Raw genomic sequence first — 17026 nt, forward strand, 5'->3', positions numbered from 1 at the left:
ATTGTATTTTAGATTACGGTAGTCCCCCCTTATCTTCAGGATATATGTTCCAAGACCCCCACTGGATGCTTGAAACCAGGGATAGAACATAATTTTATATATAATATGCATGAATTTCTTTTTCCTTCTTTACAGTCACACATAGGTTTGTTCTTACCAATCTCAGCATATTTTTGTTTCTCTTATTGAGAACCTTCACCCTTTCACTTAAAGGAAGTGCTTTATAGCTTCTCTTTGGCATATCCAAATGCAAGCATCACTATTGTATTTTGGGGTCATTATTAAGTTACTTAATCATCCTTAATAATCCTTATCTTAGGGATACTTGAACACAAGCACTGTGGTATGATAACAGTGTATCTGATTAACAGACTGCTACTAGGTGATTAATGGGTGGGTAGCGTAGATACATGACAAAAGGATGATTCGCATCCCATGTGGGATGGAGCAAAACTGCATTATTTCATCACGTTACTCAGAACGGGCATATAATTGAAAACCTATGAATTATTTATAACTATTTGAAATGGAGTCTCGCTTTGCCAGCCAGGTGGGAGTGCAGTGACATGATCTCAGCTCACTGCAACCTCTGTCTCCTGGGTTCAGGTGATTCTCCTGCCTTAGCCTCCCGAGTAGCTGGGACTACAGGTGCGTGCCACCACACCTGGCTAATTTTCATATTTTTAGTAGAGACGGGGTTTCACCATGTTGGCCAGGCTATTCTTGAACTCCTGACCTCAAGTGATCTGCACATCTCCGCCTCCCAAAGTGCTAGGATTACAGTCGTGAGTCACTGCGCCCTGCCTAAAACTTATGAATTATTTCTGAAATTTTCTATTTAACATTTTCAGACCACAGGTAACCAAAACCTCAATCACAGAAAGTAAAGCCGTGGATAAGGCGGGACTAGTGTATAGGTAGCAGCCTAGAAGATTGATGGGGAAGGTGTGATGCTAGGTGGTGGTCAGTACAATACAGACACGAGCTGATGAGCATCTAAACTGGGACAATAGTAGTAGGAGAGGAAAGGAGAAAACATTTGGAAAATAGTAACATTGATATTTCTTGTGAAGGAGAAGGAGAAGAAAGTAACAGTGACTTCTAGATTTCTGGGTTGGGTCATCTTTTGGATAGTAGTACCACTGAGATAGGGAATTCAAGGTTTGGGGCAAGGGTAATTGGAGATGAGAATTGTGTTTGGAGGTAACTACTAACATTCAAGTGGAGAGGGTTAGTTGGCAGTTCTAGGGTCATCTCTTGCCGAGACTGTATATTTATCAGACTCATGGGAGAAGACCAACATCTATGGGGTTGTAGGGAAGGCTAAGGACAAGAGTGGGGAGTGGTATGAAAATCCAAAGGCCATCTCAAGTAAAAGGGATAAATGTGTCATGCTTTTTAAAAAGTTGATGTGTGGAACATGTTTTCCTGGCTTGGAAACTGGGCGGCCAGGGTATGGCAGTTGGACCTCAGTGAAGTAGTGGCGGAGGCCTGATCATAGACATTGAGGAAAGCGGTGTAGGTGTTGTGAGCTTTTGCTGTAAGAGAAAAAGTTGAGACTTTTGTTTTGCTTGGTTTGTGAGAGATGTGTATGTATTTCTGCTGAGTGATAAAGCCAACGGGGAGGGATTGATTTTTATAGGAAAGGAGGAAAAATAATGGAAACACATCTCATTATTTTATTGTCACATTTCTTTTCTTTGTTATCTTTTAAGTGTTTCCCCTTTTTGCCAGTAGAGTTATTGTCTATTTTTTCTTTCTAGAGGACAAAAAAAACTAATACAGACTCCTTTATTTTTATATAGATATACTAGGATTATAATTCAGATATTTAATATCTTTTTTCAGAGTGTTCAGATAATAGATTAATGGAGAAAACATTTAAAATTGTTTAAAATTTAAATACATTGAACTCTAACATAGATGAAAAATGTGTTTACTGCTTTCAGTCGACCTGATAAAAAGCAACGTATGGTAAATATTGAAAACTCCAGGCATCGAAAACAAGAACAGAAGCACCTTCAGCCACAGCCTTATAAAAGGGAAGGTAAATGGCATAAATATGGTCGCACTAATGGAAGACAAATGGCAAATCTTGAAATAGAATTGGGGCAATTACCTTTTGATCCTAAATACTGATTCACAATTGAGTTAAATTACACAACTGTAAGAGAAAAATATGCTTTGTACAATGTTTGGTATTGAAACTAATGAAATTATCAAGATGACAATGTCTTTTTTTGTTTCTAAGTATCAGTTTGATAACTTTATATTACTCAGAAGCATTAGTTAAAAGCCTACTAACCTGCATTTTCCTGTAGTTTAGCTTCGCTGAATTTTTTTTGACACTGGAAATGTTCAACCATAGTTTTATTAAGGAAGCCAGGCATGCAACAGATTTTGTGCATGAAATAAGACTTCCTTTCAGTGTAAGAGCTTAAAGCAAGCTCAATCATACATGACAAAGTGTAATTAACACTGATGTTTGTGTTAAATTCGCAGCAGAGCTTGAGAAAAGTACATTGTGCTGGAATTTCATCATTAACATTTTATAATCTTACACTCACTTCTTGTCTTTTTGTGGGTTCAAGAGCCTGCTGACTTGTGAAGAATTTGCTGCCCTCTTAAGAGCTTGCTGACTTGTTTTCTTGTGAAATTTTTTGCACATCCGAATAATGTCGAAGAAACAATAAAACTACACCATGAGGAAAACTAAAGGTCTTTATTTAAAATCTGGCATTGTATTAACATGTGATTTTATACTATGTAGTATTTTATACATTTCCTCAGTAGTGATATTTGGTAAAGCAGTTCATATAGTTTTTTTCTAAGTTCCATGAATCTTACCCAGTGTTTACTGAAGTATTTAAGCAGCATCTGAATATTTCCACCCAGCAATGTTAGTTTATCTCAGAAAGTTCAGAATTCATCTTCGTGTTGAATTTCCCTTTTAACTTCCGTTCATAGACATATACGTGACTTCCAATTCGACCCTCCGGCAAGTGAGTGTGGAAGAAAACAGCAGTTCTGTTATAATTGCTTGAAATTAGGAAAGCACTTATTTCCTAGAAGCAAATAAATGTTTAAGTAAATAAAGGCTACATTTTGCTGAGTACTGTTTCAGTCAATTTTAGAATTGCCTATTCTAATTGCTCTCTACAACTTTTTGCTTAATAACAGAATTAACTTATAGGAAGTAAAATACCTTGATAGTTACAGAACTGGGGCTTATTTTGACTAGAGAAAAGACTAATTATGAAATGTGGGTTGAAACAGACCATAAAAAAAGGTTATATTATCTATTTACCTGAGGGTTTCCTAAACCTGGGATACAATTAAAACACTGAGATTTCCTCTTTTTCATGTTTACTTACCTCTGCCAAAATGCTGAAGGTGATCAAGTGAGTAGGCAATGATGCATCATCATGAAACTCTCTATGTAACCAGTTTAAGGGATTTAGGTAAAATACATCTGCTTCATCAAGATACTGACTTTTTCCAGTCAGGTCTGGGGGGCACTGGAGAAATCTTATGGGAAGTGGGCAGTGAACATGGCTATGAAAAGAAAAGTTACCATAAATAAATACAAGTAAAACATGAAAGTTTTCATTAATCTTAAGTCATTTATACTTAGCAAAATGTGAAATCTGAATCTGTAAACTGTTGCAGTTAAGTGAAGCAGCAAGGCTTTAACTCATTTTCTCAAAAATAGAAAACATGATTCTCATACCATGCACCTATGCATCAGCAGCAGTATAATCTACAAGCCCAAACTAGCTCATAGAACTCCATTTCAAGGAGAGAAGTAGGTCAGTAGGGGGACTCAACATTCTGTAGCATTGGTATTCTGTTCCAGAAGCGTAAACGGTCTTCAGGACCAGGTCAGTTTACTTGTTAATAGTAAAGTAATTCTCCATAGGCGTATTTGATAAAGTAGGAAACTGGATTATTTCTCTCTTCCCTTTCTGCTCTGATAGGGGATGGAACACATGCTTACATGGCAAGTTTTGTTTTTTTTGGAGACAGAGTTTCGCTCTCGTCACCCAGGCTAGAGTGCAATGGCACAATCTCAGCTCACTGCAGCCTCCACCTCCCAGGTTCAAGCAATTCTCCTGTCTCGGCCTCCTGAGTAGCTGGGATTACAGGTGCCCGCCACCACGCCTGGCTGATTTTTTGTAATTTTTAGGAGAGACGGGGTTTCACCATGTTGGCCAGGCTGGTCCTGAACTCCTGACCTCAGGTGATCCACCGCCTTGGTCTCCCAAAGTGCTGGGATTACAGGTGTGAGCCACTGCACCCAGCCACATGGCAAGTTTGAAGTGTGTGTGTTTTTTTTCTTATATATTTATATAAGATTTAGAAGTAGAGAGCAACATATATCCATTGATTAACATCCAAATAAGTAATGGTTTTATTGTGGCATAGAAAGACTAGAGTAGGTCGGGCTCAGTGGCTCATGCCTGTAACCCCAGAACTTTGGGAGGCCGAGGCAGGTGGATCACTGGAGGTCAGGAGTTCAAGACCAGCCTGGCCAACCAGTGAAACCCTGTGTCTACTCAAAGTACAAAAATTAGCTGGGCATGGTGGCGTGTGCCTGTAGTTCCAGCTACTCAGGAGGCTGAGGCAGGACAATACTTGAACCCAGAAGACGGAGGTTGCAGTGAGCTGAGATCACACGTCACTGCACTCCAGTGGGCGACAGAGCAAGACTCTGTCTCAAAAAAAAAAAAAAAGATTAGAGTATAAAAAAGATGGATTCATTTCTAATACCAGTTATGACAATTTAAGCCAGTTACTTAGGTCATGAAAAAAGCCATGTTTATAACTGCCTTAGGAAAAATTAAACCTCACTGATAACAAACATTTAAAATTTCCAGTTAGAAATGAAGTTAATAATTATGCAGGAGGTTTATTTTATTTATGAAATGCATACAAATTAAATGTACACAAGACCTAATAGTGATTTATTTACTGGAAATGAAGGACTTGTTTCGAAGGGAAGCAGAAATTCCTCAGAAAAAGCTGCCGGCCTACTGTAGTCTTTCTTTGCCACAATAAAACCATTACTTGTTTGGATGTTAATCAATGGACATACGTTGCTCTCTACTTCTAAGTCTGATGCAAAATAGGCATCAGACTTTTTCCTCTGTTGTGTGCTTTGAAAAGGTGTGGAGAACTTGGTGAACTGTACAAAGCCTAAGACATCAACTGACTACAAGTAGGTATAAAGAACATCTTAGTACCTCTAGGATTCCTTTTCTCCACAGTATTACCCCTAATGTGAGCACAGAGAATGAATGTCCCTGTTATAGCCACATACACATATAGTAGGGAATCCTCACGTTGAAAGGATACTTGATGTCTTCCATTTAGCCTGTGGTTTTTGCTAGGATCTCAATTTTTCTAAACTGTATATTAATGACTGGCATTAACGATAAGTAGGAGTATTCCAAGTGTTAAATTCTCCTAAAATAACCACAGTGATTAAATTAATTGAACGTGCATATGAGACATTAACTCCAGATTGTTTAAAGCCAGACTGAGTTAAATAGTTACAGATTTTATTTATTTATTTATTTATTTATTTTTTAGGTATAGTCTCGCTTTGTCGCCCAGACTGGAGTGCAGTGGTACAACCTCAGCTCACTGCAACCTCCGCCTCCCGGATTCAAGCGATTCTCCTGCCTCAGTCTCCCGAGTAGCTAGGACTACAGGCACGCACGACAACACCTGGCTAATTTTTTTTGTATTTTAGTAGAGTCAGGGGTTCACCATGTAACCCAGGCTAGTCTCAAACTCCTGAACTCAGGCAATCTGCCTGCCTCAGCCTCACAAAGTGCTAGGATTACAGGCGTGAGCCACCACGCCCAGCCTGGTACATAATTTTCCATAGGAAATCTGGGTCCTTTGCCCCTGTACCATTATTGGGTAATTGGTAACTAATACAACTTCCTGAAATACAAGCGCAGGACCAAACGGATGTCTTTTTAAAAGCCATATATAGTTGAGGCAATTTTAGTTTATTTCCCAGAAACACTTAATTCAAGCATTAGAATATCATCTAGTCGCATTCCCTAATTTTTATAGGTGAGACAACTGATGTCCAAAGAGATTAAAAATCTAGTTTAAAGCTGGGCATGGTGGCTCACGCCTGTAATCCCAGCACTTTTGGGAGGCTGAGGTGGGCGGATCACCCAAGGTCAGGAGTTCGAGATCAGCCTGACCAACATGGAGAAACCCCGTGTCTACTAAAAATACAAAATTAGCCGGGCATGGTGGCGCATGCCTGTAATCCCAGCTACTCAGGAGGCTGAGGCAGGAGAATCACTTGAACCCAGGAGGCAGAGGTTGCAGCGAGCCAAGATAGTGCCATTGCACTCCAGCCTGGGCAACAAGAGTGAAACTCTGTCTAAAAAAAAAAAAAAAAATTCTAGTTTAAGATGAGGGCAATAGTCCAGTAGTAGATCTGGACTAAAATCTATGTTTTAATTCAGATTGTGTAAAGATGTACCACAGAGATCTGTAGTAAGGTAAGTAATACATAAGTTTCTTTACTAAGAAGACTATCAAATACCTACAAATTGTTTTATACTGATTTAAATCAGAATTAAGCGTAAGTAAATTGTTTTTAAAGAATAATAAAGTTTATTTAAAAGGTTTTCTTTGACACAGTCCAAGTGGTTTTTAAAATCCATCAGTGAAGGCCGGGCGCGGTGGCTCAAGCCTGTAATCCCAGCACTTTGGGAGGCCGAGAAGGGCGGATCACGAGGTCAGGAGATCGAGACCATCCTGGCTGACACGGTGAAACCCCGTCTCTACTAAAAAAATACAAAAAAACTAGCCGGGCGAGGTGGTGGGCACCTGTAGTCCCGGCTACTCAGGAGGCTGAGGCAGGAGAATGGCGTGAACCCGGGAGGCGGAGCATGCAGTGAGCCGAGATAGCGCCACTGCACTCCAGCCTGGGCAACAGAGCGAGACTCCGTCTCAAAAAATAAATAAATAAATAAAATAAAATAAAATCCATCAGTGAATAAATATGAGTGGGAGTTTAAAATTTATCATTTGATCAATGACCAATTAATTCAAATCCAGGAATCTGAAAGGGAATTTTAAAGTAGTCAGTTTCAGTTTCTTAACAGCATATTAGTGGAACATCTGTTATTACCTGTAATAAGGAGTAGAGTGGCAAGGCATCATTATAAATATTGAAGCTGAAGTTTTATTGGGATTGTTGTAACAAACTTTTTGAATGTGACTCATGACATCAAGAGTACCTCGTTGATGAACTAAACCAGTATAAAGGGCGAGGAACAAATTTGATAAAAACAGGAAACTGAGAGCTGGTTTCTTCCATGTTTTCAGGTGGGTTAGTGAGTATCCTATATGAAGATAGACATATTGAACCTTAACACTGACAATCTTTTGTTATGTTAACTGCAAATACATCTGTAATTTTTAATGGAAATAACATAAATTGTAATACTGTTACGACAAATAAGACATAAGCAGTAAGTCACATCTCTGACCATTCACTACTATTGTCATCTAGGTCTTGACTTTTTCTAGTAAAAGGTATTGAGGTATAGTAGGAAGGTTATGGTAATGGAGTCTAACAGGTCCAGATTTGAATTCCAGCACAAGTTGTTTTATTTTGCTGATCGTTTGGATAGTAGTACCTTTTTCAGGTGTTAGAAAAAAATGTCCAGTGCCTGCCCTGGTACACAGTAGTTGCTAAATAAATAGGACTTTTAATTATTCCATTTACCTACCTCTTAAATCTCCCAAGCACTAATAATTGGTATTTTAGTGTGTAATATGAGTTTCAATAATGTGTCCTCTTAGGAAAATAAGCCATTGGGCACCTGATTTTCCATAAGTATCTGAGTGCTATGTCTTACTTTTTTTTCCCCACTGCAGTGGGAAATTTTTTTTTCCCACTACAGTCAGGCAATTTGGAGATGCTGAACAATTTTTCTTTTTTGATTTATGAAAGTGATTATTCTGTGGGGCAAAACAACAAAAAACCAAAGGAAAAAACCAAGTTGAATGAATAGAAGGGTATAAAAGGATAAGTAAAATCTCTCTCCCCTCTGATAGTCCTTTTCTTCAGCAACAGCCACTGTTAATGGACATATTAGGATCTACTGAGAATACCAAGAACAAGCCTTTCCACTGGAAAAGATTAAGCTTATTAGTAAGCATGACATTTTGTTCATAATTTACATATACTCTTTTTATAGAACTAGATAATAATTTTTTTGAACTTGGGTATTCTTCATCCAAACCTTGGTTTGCCCAAAATGTTAGTACAATACTCAATGGGGCCAAGGCAGTGTATTTTATTTTGTTCCTCCTATAAATATGTTAATGACATACACGGTTCATAACTCATGAGTTGGAATATCACATATCCATGTCACCTAGTGCTTTTTAATCTACTTGAAATAGTTCTGATTAAGTAATCTGAAAAGTGGTGTGGTGAAAAATGTAGCAAGAGTAAGAAAACTAAGCCTATCACTTAAATCTACATTTATAAGATGTTTGAAATGGTAAAATGAGGAGCCTACTAAAAGAAACGATAATTGCAATTAGCTTTATTTGAAATAAAATAGCTGAGATGAGAGGATTGCTTGAGGCCAGGAGTTCAAGACCAGCCTAGGCAACATAGTGAGACTCCATCTCTACAAAAATAAAAAAATTACCCAGGCGTGATAGTGCGCACCTGTAGTTCCAGCTACTGAGAAGGCCGAGGCAGGAGGTTCATCTGTGCTTATGAGTTTGAGGGGATAGTGAGCTATGACCACGCCACTGCACTCCAGCTTGGGTGACACCCTGACTCTATGAAAATAAAAATGAATAAAATAGGGCCAGGTGCAGTAGCTCACACCTGTAATCCCAGTACTTTGGGAGGCCAAGGCAGGCGGATCACTTGAGGTCAAGAGTTCAAGACCAACCTGGCCAACATGGTGAAACCCTATCTCATATAAAAATTAGCCAGGCGTGGTGTCAGAGATTGCAGTGAGCTGAGATAGTGCCACTGCACTCCAGACTGGGCAACAGAGCGAAACTCTGTCTCAAAATAAATAAAATAGGATTCTAAAAGTTCAACCATCTGTAATAACCCCAGTCAGATCCAGCAGATCCCCAAGCATAAGCTGAAGCACTTGACTTGGGTGGTAGGCTAAAACAACACCTACTTTAGTAGGCTCAAATACAAAAAGCCACATTAAAGCCTTGTCTTTTTCTGTCTATACTGCTATAATGGAATACCTGAGGCTGGCCAATTTATAAAGAAAAGATGTTTACTTGGCTCACGGTCCTGCAGGTTGTACAAGCATGGCACCAGCATCTACTGGTGAGGGCTTCAGGCTGCTTCCACTCATGGCAGAAGGTGCAGGGGAGTCAGTGTGTGCAGAGATCACATGGTGAGAGAGCAGAAGCAAGAAAGTGGAAGGTGCCAGGCTCTTTTTTAACAGCCAGCACTCGGGGGAACTCAGGAAACCTAATATAAGGAGAATTCACGTATTACCCCAGGATGGTGCCAAGCCATTCGTGAAGGCTCCAACCCCATGATCGAAGCACCTCCCGTTGTCCCACCTCCAACAATGGGGATCAAATTTCAACACAAGGTTTGGGAGACAAACATCCAAACTACAGCAAGCCCATCCTACAGCAAGGCCCTAGAAGATACGGTTTGTTCTCAATTATTTGAAGATATTTATAAGGTAAGCATGTGTAAAGTGATTCACTTATTAATAATTTGTTCATTCAAGGCCGGGCGCGGTGGCTCACGCCTATAATCCGGCACTTTGGGTAAAACTCCGTCTCTACTAAAAATACAAAAAAAAGTTAGCTGGGCGTGGTGGCGGGTCCCTGTAGTCCCAGCTAGCTACTGGAGAGTCTGAGGCAGGAGAGGCGGAGCTTGCAGTGAGCTGATATTGCGACACTGCACTCCAGCCTGGGCGACAGAGAGAGACTCTGTCTCAATAATAATTTGTTCATTCATTAAATGTTGGAAATTTTTATTAGAAACCGTGGCACTGGGTCAGGCGCAGTGGCTCATGCCTGTAATCCCAGCACTTTGGGAGGCCAAGGTGGGCAGATCACGAGATGAAGAGATCGAGACCATTCTGGCCAACATGGTAAAACCCCATCTCTACTAAAAATACAAAATTTAGCTGGGTGTGGAGGCACATGCCTCTCGTCCCAGCTGAGGCAGGAGGCAGGCTGAGGTATGCACCTGTAGTCCCAACTGAGGCAGGCTGAAGCAGGAGAATCACTTGAACCCGGGAGGCGTACGTTGCAGTGTGCTGAGATCGCACCACTGCACTCCAGCCTGGTGACAGAGCAAGATGCTGTCTCAAAAAAAGAAAAAAACAAACAAACAAAAAAAACGATGGCACTAGGAATACAATAATACAGGTGGGTGATACAAAATGAGAATACTTGGTGATCAAGACTGTGAAAATAGCACTCTGGGTAGAATGCTGGAAGATAACATGCTTGTGTTTCCAGCATCTTCAGTACTGGTGAGACAGGGCGTCTCTTTAAGTTAGGTAATGCTTGCCTTACATGATGGTGACTTTAACTCTCTGAGCTTAGCTCATTTTTTTTTTTTTTTTGAGACGGAGTCTTGCTCTGTCGCCCGGGCTGGAGTGCAGTGGCCGGATCTCAGCTCACTGCAAGCTCCGCCTCCCGGGTTACGCCATTCTCCTGCCTCAGCCTCCCGAGTAGCTGGGACTACAGGCGCCCGCCACCTCGCCCGGCTAGTTTTTTGTATTTTTAGTAGAGACGGGGTTTCACCGTGTTAGCCAGGATGGTCTCGATCTCCTGACCTCGTGATCCGCCCTTCTCGGCCTCCCAAAGTGCTGGGATTACAGGCTTGAGCCACCGCGCCCGGCCGCTTAGCTCATTTTAGGACGGATCATTTTAGTGAGAACTGAATCTCCGTATTACTTAGAGAAGTAATACAAAGAAAATGCTGGGAAGAGAAGGAACAGCTGAACACTGCCAGAGAGAGTCAGGTGATAGCTTAGTTTTCTTGGGGACAGTGGATACTGAAACAGTTGCCATTCAAAATTGTCTTCAACAGTATTATGGATCAGAGGAGCTTTTGTGGAATATTCTGGGAGCCTTACTACATGTCACAGTATTATTTCTAAGAAAACATTTCAGGGTTTCAACTTAAAAATGAAGTTTGGGGATAAAGCCTTATTTAAAATAGAACTATTTTTATATTATTATTATTTTTTGAGACAGAGTCTTGCTCTGTCACCCAGGCGGGAGTGTAGTGGCAAACTGGCTCAGTGCAACCTCCATCTCCTGGGTTCAAGCGATTATCCTGCCTCAGCCTCCTGGGTAGCTGGGATTACAGGTGTCTGCCGCCATGACCGGCTAATTTCTGTATTTTTAGTAGAGATGGGGTTTCACCATGTTGGCTAGGCTGGTCTCAAATTCAGGTGATTTGCCCGCCCCAGACTCCCAAGGTTCTGGGATTACAGGTGTGAGCCACAGCACCCAGCCAGAACTGCCTTTATTTACATGTTTAGCATCCTATAAGCATTACTAAGCATTTGACATATAAAGAAAATATCTTTATAATTTTAGTTCTCATCAAATGACTTGTGCACATGTTAGAAAAGAACCTAACTTTAGAGTATTAAGAGTCCTGAATTTAAGGCCTCTGAGGGGTTTTTAAACCTTTTGGCACTGAAAGCTTCCAAAGGGAATTTCAGAAATGAGTTGCTAAAGGAAGGGTTGCAAAGATTTTCCAGTTCCAATGCTAGACTGAGTGAACCACAAGAGAAGTCTAAGGTCCATCATTTTCTTATAGACAAGTAGTTCTGTTTCATCAATATTTAAAAGAAATGAACAAGATTCCAGTAGGTGACGTCCAGTAAGTCTAATTAATGGCACGCAAAAATTTGGAGATGCAGTTCTCACTGAAATAATCCACCCTCAAATGACCTAGCTTCAGAAAGTGATCATCCCCACCATGTAAATGATGTGAATCCCAATCACTGAAGATTTAAGACTTTGTATGTACCCCAGTGACTAAAGTATAGGTCCCTTCCTGTCACATAGTAATAACCCATTGCCAACTGGATGCTAAACATCATCCCTAAATACTTAATTTGCTCCTACTATCTGGGCCTACAAAAAGATAACCGAAAGTGGGTATACAGAACATTTCTGGAAGAACTGCTTAAGAAAGTGATAACAATAGTTACCTCTGGGGAATGGGGCCAGATGACTTGAGGATGGCACACTAATTGTTTTTGTACCATCAGCATTTATTTTCATAATAAAAAGAAACACTGGGCTCCTAACAGATCATGTTCATCAGATTACTGTTACAGAAATGTTTACAATCCATTACGTCTCAGTTGACTACTCTTCAGGATAAAATCTAAAAACCTGAGCATATAAGAAGATACTTCATGAGATGGTTCTTTTATAAAGCCATATCTCTTAAGCATCACATATTATTTAGCTTGATATACACACTTCTAAAATTTTGGATATCCAGTGTGGCACTCTGTAATTTCCAGCAATGACTAGTAAGTTCCTTCTTACCAAGGTAAGGTTCATGGTAATAGAGAGGATGGGAGTATTTGAGACTGTACATTACTGTTTCCATCCTGGTTTTGACAAGAATTATCAGGAAACCTAATGTTAAGAAAAAAAATCCCTATCACATTTTACCAATTAGAGAGAGATCTGAATTATTGTTTCGATTTTTAAATACTCTTTGAGAAAGCTTAGTTTCAGTGTTTAGATGAGAACAACAAAAGGTGGTTCAATTCTGGAACGGGACATACAGTAGAATGAGGCTGGGAAAGAGAGACTTTGAACTATTAACCATAATGAGGGTACTGGGCACAGATTAAGGTATCAAGAAGAATTTTTTTTTTTTCAGACAGTCTCCCTCTGTCACCCAGGTGGGAGTGCAGTGGTGCCGATCTTGGCTTAATGCAACCTTCACCTCCAGGGTTCAAGTGATTCTCCTGCCTCAGCCTCCCGAGTAGCTGGGATTACAGGTGCGTGCCACCACACCCGGCTAATTTTTGTATTTTTAGTAGAGACAGGGTTTCACCCTGTTGGCCAGGCTGGTCTCAAACTCCTGACCTCAGGTGATCCACCCACCTCAGCCTCCCAAAGTGCTAGGATTACAGGCGTCAGCCACTGGCAGCTGGCCAGGAAGAATTTTATGTTGCTACCTTGTTAAGGAAGTAAAGCCATCTTTTCATCTTCGATAGAATTCAATAGTTAATGCCTAAAACAAAGACCTTTAAGTGGCATTATAAGTGTTATAGAGATATTGAGGTAGATACCAAAATAACCAGCTGAAAGAATGTGTAAGTGATTGTTTTTGGAGAGAGGAAATAGAAGGGAGAGCAGGGGAACAATTTTTTTTTTTTAATTCCTTGTGGAAGGTCTTCTGAAATAATGTACATATGCAATTTTGATAAAAAGATTAGAATATGGGGCCAGGTGTGGTGGCTCACGCCTGTAATCCCAGCAGTTTGGGTGGCCAAGGCAGGTGAATCACCTGAGGTCAGGAGTTCGACACCAGCCTGGTCAACATGGTCAAGCCGCATCTCTGCTAAAAATACAAAAATTAGCTGGCTGTGGTGGCGTGGGCCTGTAATTCCAGCTACTCTGGAGGCTGAGGCAGGAGAATCTCTTGAACCCAGGAGGCAGAGGTTGCAGTGAGCCGAGATTGTGCCACTGCACTCCAGCATGGGCGACAGAGTGAGACTCTGTCTCAAAAAAAAAAAAAAAAAAAAAAGATAAGAATATGGAAAAACAAAGTGGCCCAGTAAGAGAGAAGTCTATATTAGCCACCACTGTGGTAAAAACAGATAAGCAGACACTCAACTCAGAATCAGTAGTGGGTGCTGAACTCTATCAGCACAAGTGAGAGATTCAATCTAAGAACCGAATTAGTGTTGCTAAAATATCACCTTTCTTTTACAGATAAGGAAACTGAGGCACATTGTTAATTCACTAAAGATGAGAGCCAGTCACAAAATATATTTTCTAGAGTTGAGTCCTATTTTATAGGAGTAAGGGAAATTCAAATTAGGCAAGAGAAGTTACTGTAGATTGAAAAAACAGCTGCAATTATTTTTCTTCCTGTGTCCCATCCCACTATGAGGTTGGCATTTATTTCCCCACCTCTTGAATCTGACCTGGCCCAGTGACTTGCTTTGATGAAAAGAATGTGGTGGAAGTGACAGTGTGCAAATTTCAAGCGCTTGTCTCAAAGGGTCTTGCATATTTGCTCCCTCTCTTGGAACCCGGCCTACGCCAAGTGAACAAGCCCTAGCTAGCCTGTTGGAGGAAGAGAAAACTCAGAAGAGCTGAGAAGACTTGGCCTACAGCTAGATGAACCCCAGACATGAGAGCCCAGCCTAGGTCAACAGAGGTATCTACCCAAACTGCAGCTGATGACGTTTGTTTAAGTGAGCTCAGTGGAGATGAGAACTGCTCAGTTGAAATGTAGACCTGCAAATAATAATAAATGAGTTTTAAGCCACTACAGTTTTGAGGTGGCCTTTTACACAGCAATGGCTGATAGAGTTGTCATGTTTATATAAAAATAGGTTAAAACAAGTCACACAAAAGCAGCATATGGCTGAAATTTGTGGTATAACTCAAAATTTCAAGTAGTTAGGAAAGATTCAAACTAGGTCTCTAAAACATCAAGAGCGCCAAAGAGAACTGTTCTAAATGTCCGAAGATTCTGTCTAGGTGAGATCACTAGACAGAGTTGATCCTACTGTTGGAACCTCTTGGCATTAAAGAGCTCTGACTGTTAGGGGAAGTGCAGATCTCCTAGGAATCAGTTTTCTGACTCACTCTAGACCTTAGGTAGGGGGTGGAGGAAAAGAATGCATCCTGTGAGGAGATCAAGGGGTTTTCTAGGTCGCTGTCTTTTAGGAATCCCTCTAAGTAGACAGAGGATGGAAGAAGGGGTGATTCTCACCTATTAGAAGGGGATCTCTTTACCCCTCATCAGCATTTTATCTCAATAAACTGGGAAAAGGCCCTGGTTACAGGGATCTTGCCACTTAAAGATTCAATCTTTTAGACTGGGAATGAGGATTCAGACAACTCAATCTTCGTGTAAATACTTGGTAAAGAAACAGGACAGAGGAGGAATGCTGGAAAAATCTGGTTTGTGAAAACAGAAATCAAACCAAGTTACTAACCAACCTCCCCATCCCCTCCAGGCACACAAAAACATTTGCCTCTGTACTCTGGCAATGCTTAATTATAACACACACTCAAGTGGCTGTAAAAAAAACCCAACAAAACAGAAACCATTTTAACATCTGAATAGTGATTTATGAACAGATTTCCTCTGGCAAATGGGGCCAGCTATTCTTAAGGCTTGCCAAATAGCTGTTAGATGTCTATATTTCTGTATGTGCCTGCATTTGTATATGGTTAGAGTGTAAAGTAATGACAGACTGAGGCTTTGGTTTCAGAACTTCAGATGTATCAAAAATACAGATTTTTATGTTTGATTTTATATTTGTATGCTTATCTCCTTAAATCGAAGAGATTATACATCTCAGATCTGTAGGAGTTGATGTATACTTGGTCAAACACCGCTTGACTCAATGTTTTTCTTTTTTTTTTTTAGTAAAAAATAAGTTTGAAAACTGTAACTCCCTAGGTTTTTTCCAGCCTCCAGTTCAATTGGCTAGTCATTTCTTCTCTCCCAACGTGGTGATTTTTTTTTAAGGTCTTAATATTTGAAGGAAGCCAACAGTCATTTATTCCGAATTAAACTTGAAGTTAATAAAGTTTCAATTCATAATTTTTCCAAACCAACCAATGTAAAAACCCAGATTTTCCTGAATTGAGTCATGTAAGAATTTTTATAAGTGACAAAAAAAATACATGTTAAGACTGTGGAAAAATGGAGAAAAGGCCTGAAATAAAATCAGGAGTTAATTACTTAAAAAATTGCATATGCCAGGCTGGGCGCAGTCGCTCACGCCTGTAATCCCAGCACTTTTGGGAGGCTGAGGTGGTGGATCACCTGAGGTCAGGAGTTCAAGACCAGCCTGGCCAACATGGTGAAACCCCGTCTCTATTTAAAATACAAAAATTAGCTCGGCATGGTGTTGCATGCCCGTAATCCCAGCTACCAGGGATGCTGAGGCAGGAGAATTGCCTGAACCCAGGAAGTGGAGGTTGCAGTCAGCTGAGATCGTGCCACTGCACTCCAGCATGGGTGACAGAGCGAGACTCCATCTAAAATAATAATAATAATAAGTGCATATGCCTTAGAGTTTTAAAGGTGTAAATGTTTTGTGTGTAAAAGCATTAAAAACTAGTTTCAACAGCAATAAATACATTTTTCCTTTGTGAAAATGAAGACCCTTACAGTTTAACCCTAAACTTAAAATAGCTAATCTAAAACAGACATTAACTTTACGTTTTAGTGAGAAACAATACCACCAAATAGAAACACTACCACCAAAAACTGCTTTGGGTATTGGATATTTATGTGGGTTTTTTGTTTGTTTGTTTTTTGAGAGAAGGACTTGCCATATTACCGAGGCTGGTCTCAAACTCCTGGACTCAGGCGAACCTCCTGCCTCAGGCTTCTGAGTAGCTGGGACTATAAGTGCACACCACTGCACTGGGCTAGGATCTTTATGTTTTTATCTCACTTTAGAGGATATAGGAAAAAAGATATTTGGATTACAAAAAGGGAATATTGCAGTCATATAATTAATCTGTAATTAAGTAATTCCTTATTAACCTAGTTGAAAATAAAAATAGTTTAATGAGAATGTGTTGTCTTTGGACTATTTCTATATAATTTATTTTCTATAACAAACAAAAGTACTTACCACAGAACACCATACAGAATGGTAAAACTGGATAAATAAACCTGAATTCTTTGTGGCTCAACATGCTATAATAAAAAGAAATATTATTAAAAATATTAATTATCATGTTATATGATGCATTGAGAAAGTAATGTATTTAATATAAAATA

General features: G+C 40.0%; 2 protein-coding genes across 8 annotated transcripts in view; one reads left to right on the forward strand and one right to left on the reverse strand.

Moving 5' to 3' along the window:
• Positions 1-3112, forward strand: part of CCPG1 (cell cycle progression 1) — a 51754-nt gene extending 48642 nt beyond the window's left edge. For 3 of the 5 annotated variants that reach the window (XM_033190038.1, XM_033190041.1, XM_033190039.1), the window contains exon 9: positions 1950-3112. In XM_033190038.1, the coding sequence (XP_033045929.1) occupies positions 1950-2139 (190 nt within the window). In that variant the 3' untranslated portion in view covers positions 2140-3112. The remainder of the gene's footprint in view (positions 1-1949) is intronic. The other 2 variants (XM_033190040.1, XM_033190042.1) reach the window with 1 other exon arrangement.
• Positions 2704-17026, reverse strand: part of PIGB (phosphatidylinositol glycan anchor biosynthesis class B) — a 36306-nt gene continuing 21983 nt past the window's right edge. For all 3 annotated transcript variants that reach the window (XM_033190045.1, XM_033190043.1, XM_033190044.1), the window contains 4 exons: positions 16878-16942; positions 7166-7379; positions 3375-3555; positions 2704-3065 (listed from right to left, as the gene is read on the reverse strand). In XM_033190045.1, the coding sequence (XP_033045936.1) occupies positions 2901-3065; positions 3375-3555; positions 7166-7379; positions 16878-16942 (625 nt within the window). In that variant the 3' untranslated portion in view covers positions 2704-2900. The remainder of the gene's footprint in view (positions 3066-3374; positions 3556-7165; positions 7380-16877; positions 16943-17026) is intronic.

The sequence above is a fragment of the Trachypithecus francoisi genome, unplaced genomic scaffold, assembly GCF_009764315.1.
Source record: "Trachypithecus francoisi isolate TF-2019V2 unplaced genomic scaffold, Tfra_2.0 Lachesis_group3, whole genome shotgun sequence".
In the NCBI taxonomy this organism is placed as follows: Eukaryota; Metazoa; Chordata; class Mammalia; order Primates; family Cercopithecidae; genus Trachypithecus; species Trachypithecus francoisi.